Source organism: Festucalex cinctus, chromosome 16, assembly GCF_051991245.1.
Source record: "Festucalex cinctus isolate MCC-2025b chromosome 16, RoL_Fcin_1.0, whole genome shotgun sequence".
In the NCBI taxonomy this organism is placed as follows: domain Eukaryota; kingdom Metazoa; phylum Chordata; class Actinopteri; order Syngnathiformes; family Syngnathidae; genus Festucalex; species Festucalex cinctus.
Genome location: NC_135426.1, coordinates 24,760,985 through 24,783,436, shown reverse-complemented (window position 1 = coordinate 24,783,436; position 22,452 = coordinate 24,760,985). Strand labels below are relative to the sequence as shown.

Below are 22,452 nucleotides of genomic sequence, written 5' to 3'. Positions count from 1 at the left end.
TTGTTTGCAACATGGCCCTCGTTGAACTCTTAGACTCTGCTGCCACCTGCTGGCCGTTTGTGTAATAACTACCATTGCTTCAGTCGTTCTCTGCAGTTCAGAGGCTGCATCAAAACCTTCTATATGCTCTAGCATAAAAACGAAAGCAAAAAAACGTATAAATACGTCTTTGGGACACTGGTAATATTTAAAATAGGACGTATTGAAACGTTTGTGGGAGCCAATGAGTTAATATGTGGATGCAGCAGTTACCCATGGCAATGAATGAGTTACCATGGTGACTTCCTCGTAGTAACACCCGTAAATGGGCGTCGCGTCATGTCGACCATCGTGACTCGTGTGTGTGCCAGTTGCTGTTGCAACCTACCTGGCTGTAGCTGTTACCATAGCAACGCCTGTCGGCCTGTAAACTGACGTTTGTTGCTCGTCGACTGGCGCGAACTGCGACGTTCATCCGTAATCGCCGACCACTCGGCCAATCATTGACCCGGCATGTGTTGCCACGGCAACGTCTCCCTCGCTCTCGCCATCTGCGACGGGCGAGCAAAGTTACGCAACTTTTCTCCTCGGAGGTTTTCGGACGCGACGAGGACGGATCCGCTCGGCCGCTCATTAGCGGCCAAATGATGATGAAATGAGGGCACGTCAAAAGCACTTCCTGTGCCACTTCCTGCTCGTGCTCGTGCTCGTTTCAAGTCAGCTTTGTCTCAAACAACTCCAGTGAAGATGATTTGTTTTCGGCCGGATGTTTTACAAGACGATCGGCGACGTGCGCGTGGTTGCGTGTGCGCGCGTATTGCGTGTCGACGGTCCTCACGGGTCCGACGGAAGTCTGCGAGCTTGAAAAACAAACAAGAAGAAGATGAAGATGAAAGCGGCGTTCGTCTCGCGTGCGTGTCACGTCGCAGGCGATCAAGAAAAAGTCAACAAGCTTTTTGTTGTCGCGCGCTTTCGTCAGCTTCTCCGCTGACGTCGCCACGTTTGAAGCGAACGTCCGCTTCCGCCGACCGCGTCAACGGCGGAAGCGCGATGCACGCCGGGAAATCGCCGTCCACTCCGTTGACGAGATGAGGACTAATTGGCGTCCTCTTAGCGGGTTTTCCTGAGTCAGCCTTGCAGACGCGACCGCCTTCCACCGGTTCGGCGCCGCCGGACGACACGTTAGCGTAAAAATGAAGCGAAGTACGCGAGAGGCGGCCGCCGACGTTAACGCGCTAATCCACTAATTGCGTCAACTTTGATCCTCTCGGAGGCCGCACGGCCGCGTCCTCGCCAGACAATCGCCACGGCAACAGCCTCGAAAGCAAACTACGGCCCGGGGGCCATTTGCGGCCCGCCGTCCATTTTTTTTGTGGCCCGCGACATATGCTAAAAATGTCATTTGACTGATCAAATCAAATAAAAAATGTTTGGAGATGGTCAAAGTAAGAAGGGAAGGTGTCGAAAAACACAGATGCCATTCAAGGTTATTTTAGTTAAGTAAAACTAAAATTCAAAAAGCTATTTTGTTCATGAAATATAACAAAAACAAAGATGCTTTTTAAAAAATGAAAACTAACTGAAACTACATTTTATGTTTACAAAACTAACTATAATTACAGCAAACATGTCCTTCGTTTTAGTCTTTTGGTAATTAATTTATTGCATGAGCCTTTGAGGAAGATTTTAAATGTGATTTTTAGTAGATTTATTTTGATATAAACTGGAATAATGACGTCGCGCCCATGCTGTTTTTTAAATGTTGCGCACGAGTAATACACATTAAAAAATTTAAAAAAAGACTAAAACTAATACTGAAGCTACCTAAACTAAGCATTTATTAAAGAACTAAAATTAATTAAAAAAAACAACTAACCGAACCACCCTAAAAAATAATTGAAACTAACAAAAAAAAAAAACTCAAAGCAAAATAAAAACTAAAATGAAAAATTCCAAAACTATAAAAACCCTGCTGACATATTACAAATAAATTTCTTTATATACTTTTTTCTAAATATGCAGAAGCACAAATAAATTGTAAAATTTTTCGGACTAAACACAATTTCTCTTCATAACATGATGTGGCCCTTTTTTCTGTCTGTGGCCCTCAAATGACAAAGTTTGCACATCTTTGCTCTAAACGCTCGTCATGTGATCAGGACAAGGAAAAAGAAGACGAAGCGAGATGAGAGGAAGACGACGTGCCACAAAACGTGAAGAAGACACAAAAAAGCAAAATGAAAGGGGGAGAAAAAAAGAAAAAGAAAAAAGAACCAGCGTTCCAAAATAAACATGGCCGCTATTTTCAGCATCAGGACATGTCATGTGTGGGTGCGAGCGTGTCGCTGCGCGCGTGTGCGCCGGTTTGAGTGCATGTCACTGCATTTGTGTGTGCGTTTTATGTTCAAGTGTCAAGTGTGTGTGTTGCGCTTGTGAACGTGCGTCCGTGTGTGTGTGTTGTATGCAGACAAGCAAAGGCCTCCGGCGCACTTCAGGTGAATCACATGAGACGACGACGACGCACTCTCAAAGTCGATCTCATTTGTGTGCGTGTGCGTGTGCGCGCGCCGCTGCGGTAAAACGAAACGATTGGTTTCACTTCAATTTCAATGTGTAATTCCTTTAATGTCTCATTTGCATATTCCACCTTAAAGCGCATTTACATATCGGCCTTGGCGCCTTCACGATCGCCGCCAGCCAATCAGCTGTCGGCAGTCGTGCAAACGCGCCGTGATTGGCTGCTGGCGTGTGGGAAGTTTTGGACGTCTGTTTCCATGGCAACTGAGCACTTTTTTTGTCTTCTTTTTTTTCGTCTTTAGTTTCGCAAGTCATTTGAGTTGATTGCTAGCAACAGGCTAACAAGATGGCCGCCTGACAGATGATTGACAGCTGTCAAAGCAGAGTGCTGACAATCTTCTCTACCTCACCTTCACCATCATCATCATCATCATCTCTTATGACACCAATGGCATGATGGCTTTTTGACACTTTTGTTAAACACCTTTTAAACACTATTTTTTTTTTGCAACACATTAAAAAAAAAACTTTTGAAAATGGTTTTGAAATACTTTTATACAATAATATCACAAGTATTTTTCTGAACACTTTACTAATTTTAAAAAATGCTTAAAACAAATTCAAACTCAATTCTGTTTTAATCACATTCTGCAACAATTTTTTAAACACACTTAAATCATTCACTCCCAGCCATTTTAATTTTGCAAGGCCCACAAAATATTCTGTTGCTATAAAAGCCAAAAGAAAGATTAGAGTCTCTTCTTTCATCAGGATAAAAAAAAAGTATATTTCCGTCTGTTTCCGTTTTGCAGCAATTAGCATTAGAATATAGCTAAGTTTCATCATTATTCCCACAGTGGTTGATCTCTTATACTCTGCTCCCGCCTGCTGGCCGTTTTTGTAATAACTACCATTGCTTCAAGCATTCTCTTCAGTTCAGAGGCTGCATCAAAGCCTTCTGTATGTTCTAGCATAGAAAAACAAAAACAAAAAACGTGTAAATACGTCTTTGGGAGCATGGCAATATTTAAAAGAACGTTTTTATACGTTTTTGGTAGCAAATGCGTTAAACACATTTGTTTTAATACTTAATTTTTGGTTGCTGTTGAAGTCTTTTAAGTCACCACATGGTCAAAAATATCTCACAGAAGACTTTTTTTTTTTTTTATTTATTTTTTTTTTGCCGTGTTGCAGACTTGCTGGCGGTGCCCAAGCATCCGTACGCCGCCATGGAGAACTGGGGCCTGAGCGTCTTCGTGGAGCAGAAAATCCTGCTGGACGCTCAAGTGTCGTCGTCGTCCTACCAGATGGAGCTCACCATGGTGGTCGTCCACGAGATCTGCCACCAGGTGAGCCAAACAGCAAGTAGAGCCACAAGAATGTGCGAGTTAGGGGTGTGCTCAAAAAAATCGATAACATCGGCAATATATCGTTGCGGGCCTCATTACAATACACGTATCGATACGCAGGCGTCACAATCGATATTGCTCGTTAGCTTTAAATAGGCAGTTAACGTTTGCCGTTGCATTGTAGCTAAAAAATAAAAAGCAGCAGCGTCTTTGAAGTTAATTGCCTTCAATTAATGCAAAAATAGCTCACACGTGATTGGACACAGCAGAGGAAGAATATTCATATTTATTTACTTGGAAACTTAACATTGCACATGTCGCAGTTTTCCTATATTTTGTTTAAAAATGAAATAGAATGTGTTACATGAAAAAAAAAATGCTGTTTTTAGTTCCCCAAATATTTCAAACAAGCACATTTTCCAGCTGTAATTTTAATACGTTGATATTTTTGTTCATGTCGGCTCATGTCTTATTAATAAATATTCCTGGTGTGTCTGTGAAAGTTGCAAATTTAGAAAGCCTGCTTTGGTGGTCAACCAGAAGAGCTGCTAACAAAAATATTTTTGTCAGTCAGCATAACAAAACATACATATGACTGTTATTATAAAATGCTAAAAAATTAATGTAACATATTGGGATACGTATCGCCTTGAAGATCAAGTATTGGGACACATATGCATTGCGATACGTATCGTATCGTGACCCCTGTATCGTGATACGTATCGTATCGGGACCCCTGTATCGTGATAGGTATTGTATCGTGATACTTATCGTATCGCAACCCCTGTGTCGCGATACGTATCATATTGTGACCCCTGTATCGTGATACTTATTGTATCGCAACCCCTGTATCGTGATACTTATCGTATCGCGACCCCTGTGTCGCGATACGTATCATATTGTGACCCCTGTATCGTATCGTGACACCTGTATCGTGATACTTATTGTATCGCAACCCCTGTATCGTGATACTTATCGTATCGCGACCCCTGTGTCGCGATACGTATCATATTGTGACCCCTGTATCGTGATACTTATTGTATCGCAACCCCTGTATCGTGATACTTATCGTATCGCGACCCCTGTGTCGCGATACGTATCATATTGTGACCCCTGTATCGTATTGTGACCCCTGTATCGTGATACTTATCGTATCGCGACTCCTGTATTGCGATACGCGCCACCTGTATCGTGATACTTATCGTATCGCGACCCCTGTATTGCGATACGTATCGTATTGTGACCCCTGTATCGTGATACTTATCGTATCGCGACTCCTGTATTGCGATACGCGCCACCTGTATCGTGATACGTAGCGTATCGTGAGGTTGGCGGCAATCCGCAGCCCTCGTGCGAGTGACGCAAGTTGACTTTTAAGTTGCATATTCCATCTTAAAACGTGTGACATGTCATTTCGACGCAGCTTGTGTGTGTGTTTGAAAGGAGCCAATATGTACTCTGGCTCCAGCGTCTTGTCACTTTGAATTAAACACACGCGCAGGCGCGCGCGCACGCATACGCTCGTCGGTGTTGTCGGCTCGTCTCCGAGGAAGTCTCGCATCTGTTTTGGACCTGTTGTCGTGGAAACGAGCGCGCAGAGGCAACCTGTCAATGTGGTGATATGAGAGAGTCGCGCGGCGAGAATTCGGATTCATCGGCTTCGCTTCGCACGCCCACACACGCGCACGCACGCGCGCGCACACACATAAAGTAGGCGCACGCACTCCCGCACTCGCGTGTTGTTGATGAGAAGCAAGCAGCCATGAATCATCTCATTGTTCTCTTTCCACCTGGCTTGATTTTTCTTTTTCTTTGTTGGTCTCCACTTGAGTGGCTCCTTTCTTCTTCTTCTTCTTCTTCGTCTTCTTCTTTTCTTCTTTGCTGCTTGCGTTTGTCTGTCGAGGACAAAAAGCGACTTGACATGTTGTGCAATCGAAGGTCGCGTTTCAAAAAAGGAACTTAAAAGTTACTTGGGGAATTTCGTAACATGGTCTCTAAGTGTCGCGCTGCCCCCTGCAGGTGTGGGGTGCACACAGCGTCTACAAAAATGGTTCGGTCAACAAGCAAGCAATTAGTGAAGTCGAAAAATGGCTTCTTAGCAATAAAAGTGTGTCCGTGTGTATAAAAGCTTTCCAGGCAACTTTTTTTTTATTTCTGGCAAATAATAAAGGTTGAAAGTCGCTGGTGAGGCACTTCAATGTTGAAATAGTGATGATGATGATGATGATGATGATGATGATGATGATGATGTTGTTGATGTGTGTTGAGGCATCCGACTCGTGTCCGGCGTTGCCGGCTGCATGAATATTAACGAGGTCAGCCGCCAGCGTCTTCATCAAAGTTTCTTTTGTTGCTGGAGACGAGGAAGAAAAGAAAAGAAAAGAAAAGAAAAGAAAAGAAAGAGGAAGAGGAGGAGCAGGATGAAGGTGGCACCACCTCCACCCTCCTCTTTTCATCTTTCCGCATTTGCCAGCATAATTAATTGAATGAGGCCCAATTAAGGCTCATGCCGCCATCTTTGTTTTGGTTTCGGGCTTTTATCGCTTTCGCCACCTCGTTCGTGTTGCTTCAAAAGGTCACACGCGACCTCTGATGCAGAACATGTAACGAGCATGTGTCACGTCACATGTGTGACAAGTGTCACGTGACGTGTAAGACTCCGTTTAACACGTCGTGTGACGTATCACGTGACCATGTTGCGTAATAAGTGTCACGTGACGTGTAAGACCCTGTGTGACAAGTATCACATGACATCTAAGACCATGGGTAACAAATGTCACGTGACATGTAAGACCCTGTGACAAGTATCACATGACATGCAGGCTGATGTTTAACAAGTATCACATGACATCTAAGACTATGTGTAACAAGTGTCATGTGACATATAAGACCACTTGTAACAAATGTCACGTGACGTGTAAGACCATTTGTAACAAATGTCACGTGACATATAAGTGTGTATAAATGTCACGTGACGTGTAAGACCATGTGTGACAAGTATCACATGACATCTAAGACCATGGGTAACAAGTGTCATGTGACGTGTAAGACCACTTGTAACAAGTGTCACGTGACATGTAAGACCCTGTGACAATTATCACATGACATCTTAGACTATGTGTAACAAGTGTCACGTGATGTATAAGACAATGTGTGACAAATGTCACATGACGTGTAAGACCATGTGTGACAAGTGTCATGTGACATGTAGGCTGATGTTTAACAAGTGTCACGTGACGTGTAAGACCCTGTGTGACAAGTATCACATGACATCTAAGACTATGTGTAACAAGTGTCATGTGACATATAAGACCACTTGTAACAAATGTCACGTGACGTGTAAGACCATTTGTAACAAATGTCACGTGACATATAAGTGTGTATAAATGTCACGTGACGTGTAAGACCATGTGTGACAAGTGTCACGTGACATGTAGGCTGATGTTTAACAAGTGTCACGTGACGTGTAAGACCCTGTGACAAGTATCACATGACATCTAAGACTATGTGTAACAAATGTCACGTGACGTGTAAGACCATGTGTGACAAGTGTCACATGACATGCAGGCTGATGTTTAACAAGTGTCACGTGACGTGTAAGACCATATAATAAGTGTCACGTAAAAGGTAAGACCAAGTGTCATGTGATGTATTGGCTGATGTGTACCACGTGTCCCGTGACACGTATGCGCTTGTCCCCGGCAGTGGTTCGGCGACCTGGTGACGCCGGCGTGGTGGGAGGACGTGTGGCTGAAGGAAGGCTTCGCTCACTACTTCGAGTACGTCGGCACCGACTTCCTCTTCCCCAAGTGGAACATGGTGAGACGTCGCAATCAAGTCACGACGACGACGGCCCCCTTTCGTCCCCTTTCGCAGCGACAATCGGTCACGCGCCGCGAGTTTACATTTAAGCGCGGCAAAGAGCTGATTTGCCTCCAACGCACGCACACACAAACAAACGGCGAGGTCGCCTTTTTAAAAGCGACTTAGCGCGTTTGTCATCTGCGCGACTGCGTCACTCCAGATTGAGACAAATTCCGACTTGATGGTGATGAAGTGGATCGCTTGCGTGACATTTACTACATTCGTCGTCTTCTTCTTCTTTATTTGCATTTGCACGCCGCAGCAAAACAAAAGTCTCATTTGACTCAATGATTATTGATTGGTCACATGACATTCGAATCGTGTGGAGTGGAGAAACATGCGTGCAAAAAAAAAAATCAATCAAAGACTTGATACTCAGCAGTGATGCTGAATATGAAAATTAGTCGTCCGTGCAGGCGTTTTGCTAGTCAAAGGTCAGAAAATTTCTGATGTCATCTGTTTGGAATGTGATTGGGTCAAGGGGCAATAATAATTAATTTAGTTGAAGTCACATGCGTCAGCATTGCAATATGGATTGGGGAAGGTGAGATCAACTGCACGATATTGGAAAAACATGCGATATACTTGCCCAACATATCGATATCGATATTATTGCGATATTTAACATGTACCTCAAGAAATGACATTTTTATTACCTCATGAAAGAAAAACATTTTTCATGTGGCAAAAAAAGCAACCTTCATGTAATCTTAGTTAATTAATTGTAATTACGTCTTGATCATTTTCAACTATTGAATGGCGATGCACATTTTAGTTAGCATCTGACTGGTCAAATTCATATAAAAAGCATAAAATTCCATATCAAACTTATTGCGTGCCTTTGCGATATGCATTTTGCAAGGGCCAATATCGCGATATCGATATTTTTTTGCCCTGCATGGCAACACGTAGTGGCTGAAATCTGATTGGTACAAAAATTGATCATCTACATGTAATAATATAATAATAATAATAATAATAATGCATCAGATGTATATGGCACTCTTCTGTAAATATGTGCTGGAAGCAAACTAGAGCTCACGGTGCAAATATGGCGGCGCCATAAGAGAAGAATTCTCTTAATTCCAGGATGGCGCTCGTATCTCAAAGCCGATTTTTCAACTCATCTTTCCCCAGTGAAATGAATGGAAATGCAAAATTAACAAAATCATTTTTTATTCACGTGTTTCTCAGAAGAAAATTGCGCTTGACATTTTTGTACTGTTTGTAAACACGAACCGGCACGAATGGAAACGGAAACCGCAACAGCACTAAATAAAATTTCCTTCATTCTTCTTCTGTGGTGTTTGACAAGCCTTAAATGTGCAATAGCGCCACCTAACTGATGTTTTCCTTTCACTGCAGGGAAACCAACATGAATTGATCATGGCCAGAATGTCGAGACGTTTTCTGGCATCATCTGGCATGCTTGTATCTCAAATTTTTACTCTTATTTCAAGACAAAACATCAGCCAAATGGCGGCTCGTATCTCGAAGCACTCTAATTATCCGGGCGCTCGTATGTCAAGGGACCGCTGACTGCATTTTTTATTTCGGTTGTGAATGTTGGTCAGGGAGGTCAAAGAGGTCAAAGAGGTCAAAGAGGACGACCGGCAGCTATTTTGCAGCTTCTCCAGGAAATATTCTGCTCTCTCCATCTGTGAAGGCGTCGCTGGCCACGCCACCGCGCACACGCACACGCACACGCACGAGAGGACCCATCTGCCGCACCGTCCTCGCCGCTCGATTAGCGTCCGGGCTAATTAGTGTTCTTTGCCGTCAAGCGCTCTCATCCAAACATGGCGTCCGGCTAACGACAGCTAATTACGGCTAATTGTGTCGTATGTGGCCGGCGGGCCGCGTTGCGTCCACGTGTTCGTCTCGGACGGCTTTGAACAACAAGAACCAAAAGATATTTTATTCAGCTACTTGTTTTTTTTGTAGATTTTATTTTGGAATTTCTTACTGAAAATCAGGCAGCCAGTCGCACGTTTTCATTTTGCGTAATCACAGTTAAAAAATGGGGGGGAAAAAAAACAACTCAATGAAGGTTCATTAAAAGTAAATCCAGTAAATCTCGGCAATGCTTGAATTCGTCTGATCCCAGCTGATGCTCTTAATGAAAAAAGTTGCCGCTCATGAAGTTAATTAGCAGCGAAAACCCAGCAAAAGTTAAATGGAGGAAAAAAAAAAAAAATGGACTGTGGCTGATTAAGTGTGACATTCATTAGAAGGAAATCGCTACTGTAAGCGCTAATTAGCTTGGGCCGCACGCTCCAGGATTTAGCCGCAGACAGACAGACAGACAGACAGACGGCGCTCACTGAAGATCGATGCGTTCGTTTGCGGAACAAAAAAAAACAACACAAAAGTGCACTTGTTCACACTTTTTTTTTTTTTTTTTTTTTCCAAATGTTGTTTTGGTGTTTTGTCAGGAGAAGCAGCGCTTCCTGACGGACGTCCTCCACGAGGTGATGTTGCTGGACGGCCTGCGTTCGTCTCATCCCATCTCGCAGGACGTGCGGGACGCCGCCGACATCGACCGCGTTTTCGACTGGATCGCGTACAAAAAGGTGCGTGCGCTTTGTCGCTACAAGGACGCGATGCACATGTCACAGAAAGAGAATTTTGCTTCCAAAATTGGAAGATGATTTGCCCAAATATTTATATATTTGCCCTGACATTAGATGGGGATGTTTGTCTTATTTGTGCCTTGCTATTGGCTGGCAACCAGTTTGGATAGACTCCACCTTCTCAAACGAGCACAAGCATTGAATAAAAAAAAAAAAAAAAAAAAAAAAAAAAAAAGAGGGTAATTGGATGATTGTCTTTTTCTGTCCCGTAGGGGGCAGCACTGATCCGGATGCTGGCCAACGTGATGGGACAGCGGCTCTTCCGGAAAGGACTGAACGTAAGCCGCATACGACATGAATCTTTTTTTTTTTTTTTTTTATAACTTTATTGACAAAATTGTAAGCAAAAGCCAAACATGTCAAATACAACACAAAAAATCATCACACAAACACGAAAGAAAAAGGGGAAAAAATAACATGAATAAAATAAAAGTTGCCAGGGGTCTTAAACTAAGAAATATGAAAAATACCCAAATGAGAACACAAAGTCAAAGTCGTGACAGGCTTCTTATTTTTGGAAGTAGAAATGGACTGAAAATATACGTCAATCTCTTTCATAAACAGAAAAAAAAAATAGAATATAACTGAATATAAATGAATATAAAAGTTAGCAAGATAAATAAACAGATTAATCAAATATTCTTTTTCAAACAAACTGTCATAGTTGAAACCCCCCCCAAAAAAAACATTCGGCAAAGAAAGCACAAAATTACACGGCGATCTGTAGGAAAGTTAACGCGAGCCTGATTTTGTTGTGGAAAAGTGACGTGAGCGGTTGCTGCATTATTATGCTAACGTCTCCACAAAAACTACCAAAAAAATAAATACATTTTGCACCATTTCGGAAGCTACTTTTGAATGTGTTGTATCCAAAATCCTAATAGTAACTTTCTTCAACAACTTGACTCGAGTAAAACTTTCTCTTCACTGTGATGTAACAGTGGGGCTCATTAACATATTAACTCATTCACTCGCCAACATTTTCACATTTCGCAATCCCGTTCGCTGTTTTACTGGATTTTGACTGATTTTGCAAGGCCCACAGAATATTGTGTTCTATTGCTATAAAAACATGGAACCTATCAAAAGAAAGATTAAAGTCTCTTCTTTCATCAGAAAAAAAGTGAATGTGAATGTTTCTATCTGTTTCCGTTTTTCAGCAATTAGCATTAGAAGAGAGCTAAGTTTCATCAGTTTTCACAAATCGATTTCAAATTGGAAGTAATTGAGCTTTTTTTCTACATGGCCCTGGTTGATCTCCTTTGCTCTGCTGCCACCTGCTGGCCGTTTGTGTAATAACGCACATTTCTGCACCCGTTCTTTGCAGTTGAGAGGCTCCATCAAAGCCTTTTGTATGCTCTAGTTACAAAAAAAAAAAAGCAAAAATACGGATAAATACGTCTTTGGGACACTTAGAACATTAAAAAAAAAACGTATTTATACGTTATTGGGAGTAAATGAGTTAAGCACCTCCCGCCGATTTCTCAGCCAATCAGGTGAGTGCATGTGCGTCCGCCTGTTTTGTAAACCGTTTCGTTAAATTCAGGCCACAAATATTTTGACATTTTATTTTGCGTTGGGAATATTTGATGAGTCACACGTGGATTATTTGATGAGTCATTTTTTGATTCGTCATGATTGCATGATGATTTCATTAATTGCATCTCAGGATAATCTGATTGGTCACATGGAATGAGTGACTTGTTTGTTTGTTTGTTTGTTTGCAGGATTATCTGCTGAGTCACATGTACGGCAACGCGGCGCGCGACGACCTGTGGAGGAAACTGTCGGAGGTGCGAGCAGCCAGTCGGCTCTTAATTATTTAAGCAAGCAACTCTAACGAAGCGTCTTCGAGACCTACCGACCGATTGGATGGGATGAGAAAAGCTTGTCGCCTTGGCAACGTGATGGCCGGACCACCGCGGGAAAAAAAAAACACAAAAAAACCGATCCCTGATTACTTGTTTAACCTCGCCAGTCAGATGTTTGACCACGAGCTCGTTAGTCGTCCAAAATTGATTTTGGCGTCTGCAGGCCATGCGGTCGGAGGGGCGGGACATCGACATCGGCGCCGTGATGGACGGGTGGACTCTGCAAATGGGATACCCGGTGGTCACCATCAGCAAGAACCAATCGGAGCAGCTCTCCACGCATGACATCACCGTCAGCCAGGAGCACTTCCTGTACGGGCAGGATGGGCGGGGCAACAGCAGGTGAGTTGACCAATCAGATGACGTAAAACGCCGTGATGTGGCGGGGTCATCCGGGGGTCAGCGCGGCACCTTTCGGGGGGGGTCTCGCATTGCTCACGTTGCCATCATTTATATTTGATTGTCATGTTTTATTCACGTCTTTTCTTCGCCACTTTTTTCAACCGATTTTTCTGCTTCATCAATACTTCATCTCACACTTTTTTTTTTTTTTTTTTTTTTGTGCGACTTTTAAACCCTTCAAACGTTCTGACTTGCCGCCGTCGCCCTCGTTCCCAATCTTTCAAGTCGGAACGTCGTCGCGAGCGTCTCGGGGGCCCTCGCGGGGCCCCCGAGACGCTCGCGACGTCGTCGCGGCTGCGTTTGTTTTGCCGGCTGGCTTGCAGACAAACAAGACTTGTGTCACGTCGTGATTTGTTGTGACACGTTGTGACAGGTCAGGACGCCTCTCGACTATTTCCAAAAAAATGTTTCAAGCGAACGTTTTGAAGCAGAAGAGCGCGCGGATGAAAAGCGGGTTAATGCGTCGTCGGGCTGCAAACGAGCCGAAATGCTAACGATGCTTCGCGTCGCCTGCTGAATGAGTGATGAGCGGGCAGACGTGCAGCTGACGGGAAGTGGCCAACATTCAAATGCTAATTGAAGCAGGAAGCAGCCGACGACATCAAACTCACAAACAAGACGAGCGAGTTGCCATGGCGACAGTATACAGTATATTCATCCTGTATATGTATATTAGGGATGTAACGATAGCCAAACATCACGATATTATCATGATATTGTGTTGGCAATATTTAAAAAAAGAGCTCACACTAAAAAAAAAAAAAGAAAAAAAAAAAGCACAATATTGTGCGTTTGTACATAACAGCAATGCATATAAACCACCTACAATCTCTAATAACAATATTGAGGCACTTGCACAATATTGATCGCTTCACAAGCAAATTCGCTTCCCCTTCATCTGACAATTAGCAAACATTTGAAACATAGAAGGCCAAAACATCCATCATGAAAATTAAATTGCACTAATAAACTAGCCACTAGAGGGTGCTAGAACTGCACAAATGGAAATCAACCTGACTTTTTTTTTTTTTTTAACAGATGTGTTCCTTTTAAATATTGTGAACATGACGACGACGATATTGTGGCAGTTTTAATATCACAATATCACAATATTGCCCTTATCGTGACATCCCTAATGTATATATAGTATTTATTCATTTATTTTCTTCTATTTTGTATTACCTGTCTTTATTGCATGAGTGATTTTTTTTAGGTAAGCACTTTGCAAATAAAATCGAGTTGACTTGAAATGACCATGAATGTAAATTAATAAATTGGCGTTTGCTAGCATATTAAATTAGTGATTGCTGAGGTGCTTTTATGTTGAAGTTTGTGTCTAATCGCAATATAAAATGTAAACCAACTTCACTCGAGCAATATTTTTTTTTTCTTTTGGCTGAAAATTTTTCTCTGAATTTTCAAGCCGTCAGCCACGATATGATATGATATGATATTATATGATATGATATGATACGCTAGCACACCAACAAACAAAGCAAAGTGCTGTTTGAGCTTGAACCTGAGCTCCGCGGTGACCTTGCACACCTTCTTCATGCGGGGGATGACAAAATGGTCGCCATGATGCGCGCACACGCAGACGCACGAATCGAGAGGACCACAATTGTGCATTTCGGGGCAACGAAAGACGATCTTTGCGGCTGCAGTGGATCGATATGGCCGCCGGGCAACTCAATAATTCATCTCATATTTCTATCAACGTGATTGACAGCTGAACAATTACGCACACGCAGCGAGGACACGAAGACATTTTGATGATTTTTAGCTCCAGTTTGGACTGGAAGAATGACGTGAAATTCGGGACGTTCCATCCCACTTTCTCTTCAATTGCGTTAACGCTCAAAATAAAAGACAAAAATGCACTTTTAGTTGAGGATTCACCTGTAATAAATGTTTCGCTTTGAGGTGTTTTCGCAAGTTGCTAGTATTGAACGATGCGCACTTCATTCCGCCTCTTGCGAGTCTTGTGCACGCAAAGTTCACATTCTGCAATGGGTGGTTCGTCCTCGGCAATTTTCAAGTATTTCCAAACCCGTGAAGTTTTAGTGAAAACAATGCCGACATACTCGTGGGTTCGTTGTTGTCAAAACAGGAAGTCGTGCTCATTATTTGCTCTGGTGTTAAACTGCTGCACGGTAGCGCCAGCTACAGGCAAGGAGGACTCACTCGACATCCTCCCCCGCATCGGTTGCTTATACTCGTCACAAGTACTCGAGTACTTGAAAAAAGGCCGGTATCGGCCTGATACTCGCCAATGCTCGATATCGGAACTCGCCCGTCCCGACATGAACCGATGCCTGCTTATGCGTGTTTGTTTCATTAGCTTACAGTGGCAGGTGCCGTTGACGGTTGCCGTGGGAAACGGGTCCTGGGTGTGTTCAGAGACTCTCATCTGGATCCATAATAAGACAGGTACATGTTTACACATGTTAGCATTAGCTATAGCAGTTAGCATGACACGCCAACCAATCAACCAATCGGAGCGCGTCTTCGTTTGTCGATCTTGCTTGCCAGAAAGTCACAGGATGAGCGAGATGGATGACAAGACGTGGTTGCTAGGCAACATCAACCAGACGGGATACTTCCGCGTCAACTACGACCTGCAAAACTGGAAGTTGCTGATTCAGCAGCTGCACAGCAACCCGCAGGTGACGTCATGTGACCATGTAATCATGTGACCGCGCGCGACCGTGTGACTCACCGTGGCCATGCGACGCAGGTCATCTCTGTTGGCAACCGCGCGGGACTCATCGACGACGCCTTCAACTTGGCCAGGTGCGCGCACGCACGCACGCACGCACACAAACACTCGGTGCGCATCCGCCTGAGTGTGGATGCGGTTGCCGCGGCGACCGTTATGGGCGATTATGATCGCGCGCGTCAGGCCAGGCGCGTGCCGCGAATATGAATAAGGCGGAAGACGGGCAACGTGACGGACGTGTTTACTAGTGATAGACCGATATGTTTTTTCAAGTCCGATACCGATACAGATTATTAGGAGTCAAGTAGGCCGATAACCGATATTTCAAGCCGATATTCGTTTGCAGTAAAATGGGGGGGGGGAATAAAAAAAAAAAATCTTTTAAACTATATTAACAGATTTGTTTAAAAAAAATATATAAGAAAAAGTGCAGGGAGCTTCCAGGGGTCATTAGCATGTGTTAAGCTAAATTTCAAAATAATAAAAATTAAAAAGTAAATAAATAGATCTCTAAAGATTTTTACGGTCAATAAAGTTTTCTAAAATTTCAACATAATTTCTTATTGTATTTATTTATATTTATTTTATTCTCATTTTTTACTTCCATTATTTATTTATTTATTTAGTTTTATTATTATTAATTTTGATTGATTTATTTATAAAAGATTTCTACTGTCAATAAAGTTTTCTAATATTTCGACATAATTTCTTGATTTATTTTTATTGTATTTATTTATTTTTATGTATTTTATTCTTATTTTTTATTTCCATTGAGGCCGGGCCGATTATCGGTCTATCCCTCGCGTTGATTGACGGCTCCCCCGGTTAAGGTCGCGCGCGGCCTGACGTGCGATCGGTCGCCGTGCCGAGCATCCATCATCACCAGTAATAAAAGAAATAAAAGCTGAACGGCGCCCAGCGTACCCCGAGCGACTGGCCTCATTAATATTCATGGTCAAAGGGGGGCGGGGCCGCTGGCAGGTGAATAAATGTTAATGAATGCACAGAGGACGCCGCGTCGACCCGCGACCGCTCCCGTGCCGTTCGTGCGCCAACTTTCTCCTTAACGTTTTTATCACACGCACGCACGTGTGCACGCACGCACATACACACTCACCCACAGAGTGCTGCTTTTTGTCATGCTGGCGGTGAGAAAACGACTATAAAAAGAATCTGGCATCATCATCCACTGTTGCAACGGCGCCAATCTCACACACGCGCGCACACACAAAAATGAACAACCCACACACACAAATAAAAAACATTTGAAGAAAAAGTACTGATACCACTCGCACTTTTGATATGAAAGAAAAAAAAAAGAGCATTTTAAAGAAAGACCTTTGTATCCTAAATAGGGGTGACCTAAAAATTCTTTTACGATATTTCAAAGAAATTTGCGGTGATATTTTTGACGATATTGGTAATAATTACTGAACAATAGATTTGTGATTGCTGCTTCGGAATAATAGCACTTTTATTGCAGCACAATATTTAAACCACCTTTTTTTTTTCCCACAATTGAAATGTGAACAAAGTGCAAATGTAGCAACCGTAATGGAATGAAATAAATGTCAATAAAAACAGGGTTCATTAGCATGTGTTAAGCTAAATAAAAAAAATAATTAAAAAGTAAATCTCTAAAGATTTCTACTGTCAAAGTTTTCTAAAATTTCAACATAATTTCTTGATTTATTTATTTATTTTTATTGTATTTATTTATTTATATTTATTTTGTTCTTATTTTGTTATTTCCATTATTTATTTATTTTGTTTTTTTTATTATTATTCTTGATTTATTTATTTATAAAAGATTTCTACTGTCAATAGTTTTCTAATATTTCAACATCATTTCTTGATTGATTGATTTATTTTTATTGTATTTATTTATTTAATATCTAATAATAAAGAAAACATACCCAGCAAACTTCCCGTCCAAATAACATTGCGTAAGCGGTGATGTCATCAAAGAAGGCAACCTCGTCCAATCAGGCCCCTCAAGTGCGCCCCCCAGTGTGTGTGTGCTGTAAGTGGTGCGATGTGGCGGCCGCAGGGCGGGTTACCTCCCGCAGGGCGTGCCGCTGCAGCTGATGGGCTACCTGCCCGAGGAGGCGTCCTTCCTGCCGTGGCACGCCGCCAGCCGGGCGCTCTACCAGCTCGACAAGCTGCTGGACCGAACCGACGACTACAACCTCTTCAGCGTAAGACGCACGCACGCACGCACGTCACCCGCAGCTCATTTTCATCTTTCGTTCGTTGTGCATGTTTGCAGGATTACGTCCTGAAGCAAGTGGCAACGCGCTATCACCAGATAGGCTGGCCGAGCAACGCGGCCGACGGCGACGGCGGCGTCCTCCAAGCGTCCTTCCAGACGGAGTAAAACACACGCGCACATACACGGATGCGCGCACGCTCGCTAAACCTCCGTTGACGCCCACCGCTCGTGTGTCCAGGGAGCTGCAGCGGGAGCTAATCATGTTGGCGTGCAGCTTCGGAAACAAGCAGTGCCACCGCCAGGCCGTCGCTTACATCTCAGATTGGATCTCCAGCAACAAGAACAGGTCAAGTGCACAACACGCGCGCAGAATGAGCGTCGTGTCATTTAAAGTTAATAGGCCCAATATGCCGCTTCCACTCTGGAAAAGGCACTTTTTAACAAACAAACTACTTCTCAATTTACAGATCTGGGCTTCTCTTAACATGTGGTGGTGATTTTGTCCTAAACCCCCAGCCTGTATTTTGCCATTTTGTGTTTGTTTTGTTAACAGCGGGACGTTTCTGTGGAAAGACAGTTTACAACCCTCCAGCCAATCGCAGAGCGGGGGGGCGTGGCGTGTCGCAAACGGGGCCGGGCGAACGTGACATCACTCCCGTGGCAATTTGAAAGCACACACAAATTATTATTTTTTTCTCACTCACTCACTCACAGCAGCTTACGTGTGTGGATGAGTGAGTGACGAAAAAAAAGATCCGTGCGTGCTTTCAAACTGCCGCGGGAGTGACGTCACGCAGCCGACAAATTCGCCCGGCCCCGTTTGCGACATGCCACGCCCCCTGCTCTGCGATTGGCTGGAGGGGTGTCAACACTGTCTTTCCACAGAAACGTCCCGCTGTTTACAAAACAAACACAAAATGGCAAAATACAGGCTGGGGGCTTTAGGACAAAATCACCACCACACGTTAAGAGAAGCCCAGATCTGTAAATTGAGAAGTAGTTTGTTTAAATCCTCCATTTCAAAAGTGACTTTTCTGGAGTGAAACCGGCCGACTGCGCCTTTAATAGGCAAAAGTGTCTAAAACACGCACACACTCGCTGATCGCTGGCCCGAATCATTAATAATGCAAGAAATGTGCGTGCGTGCGTGATCGTCAAGTTGACCTAAATTGTCACTTAAGCACGACACGACTGAACTCGGCTGCCAGATGAAATGAAGCCCGACCGACCGTTTTGGCGTGTGCGCGTAGGATCCCCCCCAACATCCGCGACGTGGTCTACTGCACGGGCGTCAGTCTGATGGACGAAGACGTGTGGGAGTTCATCTGGATGAAGTTCCACTCCTCAAACGCCGTCTCGGAGAAGAAGATCCTGTTGGAGGCGCTCACCTGCTCCGATAACGCCTTCCTGCTCAACAGGTGCGCCAGCGTGTGGACTGCGCGTGCGTGCGTGCGTGCGTGCGTGCGTGCGTGTTTGCCAGCAATTGATTTTCATACGCACGATGACAAAGAAGCAACACGCAGGCAGTCGTGATCGCAAAATAGCTCACACAGGAAGTAGTGAACGTGAAGTGGTAACACAGGAAGTTGCATACGACAAGAACCACACAGGAAGTTGCTGAACGAGAAGTAGTGGACACAAGCAAGCAAAAAAACAAAACAAACAAACAAAAAAACATGGTGGACACCACATTTTTATTTTTTTTTTTAAATGGTTTTTTTTTTTTTTTTTTTTGCTTTTATTCAATCTAAAATAAACAAACATCCAAAACCAAGTGAGCACACAGAACCGTGCCGTCGAATCAGACAATAACAAAAAAGAAAAGAGAAAAAAAAAAAAAAAAGGGTCTAATCGGACATAACTCACAGGAAGTAATGTACCAGAGATCACACAGGAAGTTTTGAACAGGAAATAGCACACTAGAAGTAGCATAAAGGAAGTAAGGAAGTAGCATACAGGCAGTTGTGACCACAAAATAGCTCACACAATTGAACACGTGAAAAAAAAAAAAGCACACAGGAAGTAGTTCAAATGAAGTGGCACATAGTAAGTTACAAGAAGGGCCACACAGATAATAACTGAATTAGAAGTAGCGCACAGGAAATAAGTTCTGCACCAGATTTCACACAGGAAGTAGCACACTGGAAGTAGCATACAAGAAGTAGTGAACAGGAAGTAGCACACAGGACGTTATGCAGCAGCAGCAGGATCACGCAGGAAGTCAAATGTGCAGGAAGTCAACGAAATAAGACACAGGAAGTCACACACTCAAGATATAATTTCAAATACAAACAATTACAGAACTAGAAGTAATGTGCAGGAAGTAATAAACACAAAATAAGACACAGAATGTAACACATGCAGAATAGAAAAATGGTGGACACAACATAACACGCAGGAAGTTATGCACCAGGTTTCACATGGGACGTTTTGAACAGGAAGTAGCACGCAGGAAGTTATGCAGCAGCAAGATCACACGGGAAGTCAAACGTACAGGAAGTAACAAACAAAAATAGACACAGGAAGTCACACGTCCGAGATAAGACGCGATAAGTAGAACACAAAAAGTGTGGACGCGACGTAACACACAGGAAGTTATGCACCAAAGGTCACACAAGAAGTTTTGAACAGGAAGTAGCGTTAGAGGAAGTAGTGAACATGAATTTTTTTTTTTTTTAAATCAACAAATGAAGCAAGCAAAATCAATGGGGTCAAAAGAAAAGGTCATGTCATTATAAAGTTGCACACAGGAAGTAACTGAACTCAGAAGTAGCGCACAGTAGGTTACAAACAAAAAATAGGATGCACGAAGTGACACACCAAAAGTAGGACACGATAAGTAGCACACAAAAAGCGGCGGATGCAACAAACATAACACAGAAAATAGCAAAGGAGAAGTTTGAGCCAAGACTTTCCTCGTGTTTGTCAGGTTATTGAACTTGTCGCTGGCGTCGGAGCTGGTGGCCGAGCAGGACGCCATCGACGTGATCATCCACGTGGGCCGCAACCCTCAAGGCCGCAACTTGGCGTGGCGCTTCTTCCGCGAAAAGTGGGACGTCCTCAACGCGCGGTGAGTGAGCGAGCGGCGGTCGCGTGACCCCCGCGTCTAACGTTGGCGCGCGCGCGTGCGTCCGGGCGTCTCAGGTACGGCGAGGCGCTCTTCATGAACTCCAAGCTGATCAGCGGCGTCACCGAGTTCCTCAACACGGAGAAGGAGCTCGACGAGGTACCGCCGCGCGTTTAAGACCACCGTGGTTACCGCCCGCCGATCGCTAACGGTGACTTTCCCGCCTTCTCCCGCGCAGCTGAAGGAGTTCATCCAATCCAGCGGCGTGGGGGCGGGGCCCGCGTTGCCGCGGGCGCTGGAGATCGTCGAGGGCAATGTGCGCTGGCACCGCCTCCACCGGCGACATTTCTACCAATGGCTGCGTAAAGCTCCGAGCCCCGCCCACGGCTGATGCTCTCCGCCTGAGCGACGTCTATCTTCCAGGTTAACGACTTGGAAGGACTCGTGTGATTGGCTGCCTCGCTGCCTCTCACTTCCTGATCTCACCTGGAGGGAAAAAAAAGCAAGTTAACAGCAGGTCAGTTAGCCGTTAGCAGCGAGTGGCTAACAGTCAAGCCCGAATGTCTGATTGCAATCATTTTATCAGTCAGACTAAGAAGGGATTGGCAGCCCTTCAAAATAAAAGCATGTGTTTTATCCCCCTCATGATAAAGTATTTTATTTTCTTAACTGGTGTGTTTGTATAAGAAAAAAAAAATTCTGGAAGTCCCGCCCACAACAAGCCCTGCCCACCTGATCTTCCCAGCCACTCAGATGGAGGCTTTGCGTGACCTCGTATTTACATTTGAAAGATGAACAAAGGAAGAAGGTTCTGACCAACTTCACGAAAACGTCCACCAGAACCTTGACGAGCATGTGTCACCATGGCAACAGCAAAATTGGACTGGTTTTTGTTTCACCACGAAAGAGGAACTATCAGATTAAAAATGCTTGTTCGGAAATTGGTCCGAAATAGTTTGGAACTGGATCCGAGTTGGTTCAGGACTGGAGCAGAGAGGATTACAAACTGGGTCAAACTAATTTGGAACGGGATCAAAACGGAACCAAGATTGGTTTGGAACTGGAGCAGAATGCACTACAAACTGGTTTGGAAGTGGAGTGAAACTGGATTCAAAATGGTGTGGAACTGGAGCAGAATAGATCACAAGATGGGTCAAACTTTTTTTTTTTTATTAAACTGGATCAGAACTGATTTAAACCTGGTTTGAAGCTAGTTCCAAACCAAATCCCAACTGGTTTGAAACAGGATCCAAGCTTGTTTTTAACCCGGATCCGAACCAGTTCAAAACCAGTGCACAACGGATTACAAACCAGATCAAATTTTGGGAAGGATGTCAACGGGATTAGAACTTTAATGTAGTAAATCCCCTTTATTCTTCCTCTCTTCTGATCCAAAAGTGTGCAAATATTTGAGCCATACACCAAATACTCACTGCTTTGCCTGCTTCCACTCGCCTTGTACGTGTGTGTGTGTGTGTGCGTGTGCGGGTGTGTGTGTGCGCGCAAGTATTGTTGTAATTACTTTTCTGATCCCTCAGAATCCTGTTTTATTTCCAGGCCAAAAAGCACATACAACTAAGGAAAGAATTTATACGTGTGTCAATTAAGAGACAAAAATGCTAATTATTGCGGATTTGTTCAAGAAAATGTGACGTGGAGGAAAGAGGAAGTAGAATATGATTTCCTCTGACTGCTTCCTGTGCTTTCCTGTCTTCTGATTGGACAATAAACGAAAACGTTGACATGTTGCTTTGCTTTCATTGAATCACCACAGCTGCGCATCTCCTCGAAAGGCTCCAAAGGGAAACTGCTGGTATGCTAAAAGACTAACTGTGGACT

At 43.7% G+C, this 22,452-nt stretch overlaps 1 protein-coding gene across 4 annotated transcripts in view; it reads left to right on the top strand.

The window, feature by feature from the left end:
* LOC144003313 (thyrotropin-releasing hormone-degrading ectoenzyme-like) overlaps positions 1 to 22,361 on the top strand; it is a 48,334-nt gene extending 25,973 nt beyond the window's left edge. For 3 of the 4 annotated variants that reach the window (XM_077499431.1, XM_077499432.1, XM_077499430.1), the window contains 16 exons: positions 3,691 to 3,845; positions 7,551 to 7,664; positions 10,145 to 10,282; positions 10,555 to 10,620; positions 12,070 to 12,135; positions 12,377 to 12,555; positions 14,957 to 15,045; positions 15,148 to 15,281; positions 15,353 to 15,408; positions 17,385 to 17,532; positions 17,604 to 17,707; positions 17,785 to 17,892; positions 18,797 to 18,964; positions 20,476 to 20,616; positions 20,691 to 20,772; positions 20,852 to 22,361. In XM_077499431.1, the coding sequence (XP_077355557.1) occupies positions 3,691 to 3,845; positions 7,551 to 7,664; positions 10,145 to 10,282; positions 10,555 to 10,620; positions 12,070 to 12,135; positions 12,377 to 12,555; positions 14,957 to 15,045; positions 15,148 to 15,281; positions 15,353 to 15,408; positions 17,385 to 17,532; positions 17,604 to 17,707; positions 17,785 to 17,892; positions 18,797 to 18,964; positions 20,476 to 20,616; positions 20,691 to 20,772; positions 20,852 to 21,004 (1,901 nt within the window). In that variant the 3' untranslated portion in view covers positions 21,005 to 22,361. Of the gene's footprint in view, positions 1 to 3,690; positions 3,846 to 7,550; positions 7,665 to 10,144; positions 10,283 to 10,554; positions 10,621 to 12,069; positions 12,136 to 12,376; positions 12,556 to 14,956; positions 15,046 to 15,147; positions 15,282 to 15,352; positions 15,409 to 17,384; positions 17,533 to 17,603; positions 17,708 to 17,784; positions 17,893 to 18,796; positions 18,965 to 20,475; positions 20,621 to 20,690; positions 20,773 to 20,851 lie in introns of all 4 variants that reach the window. The other variant, XR_013278934.1, reaches the window with a different exon arrangement.
* Positions 22,362 to 22,452: the final 91 nt, after the last annotated feature.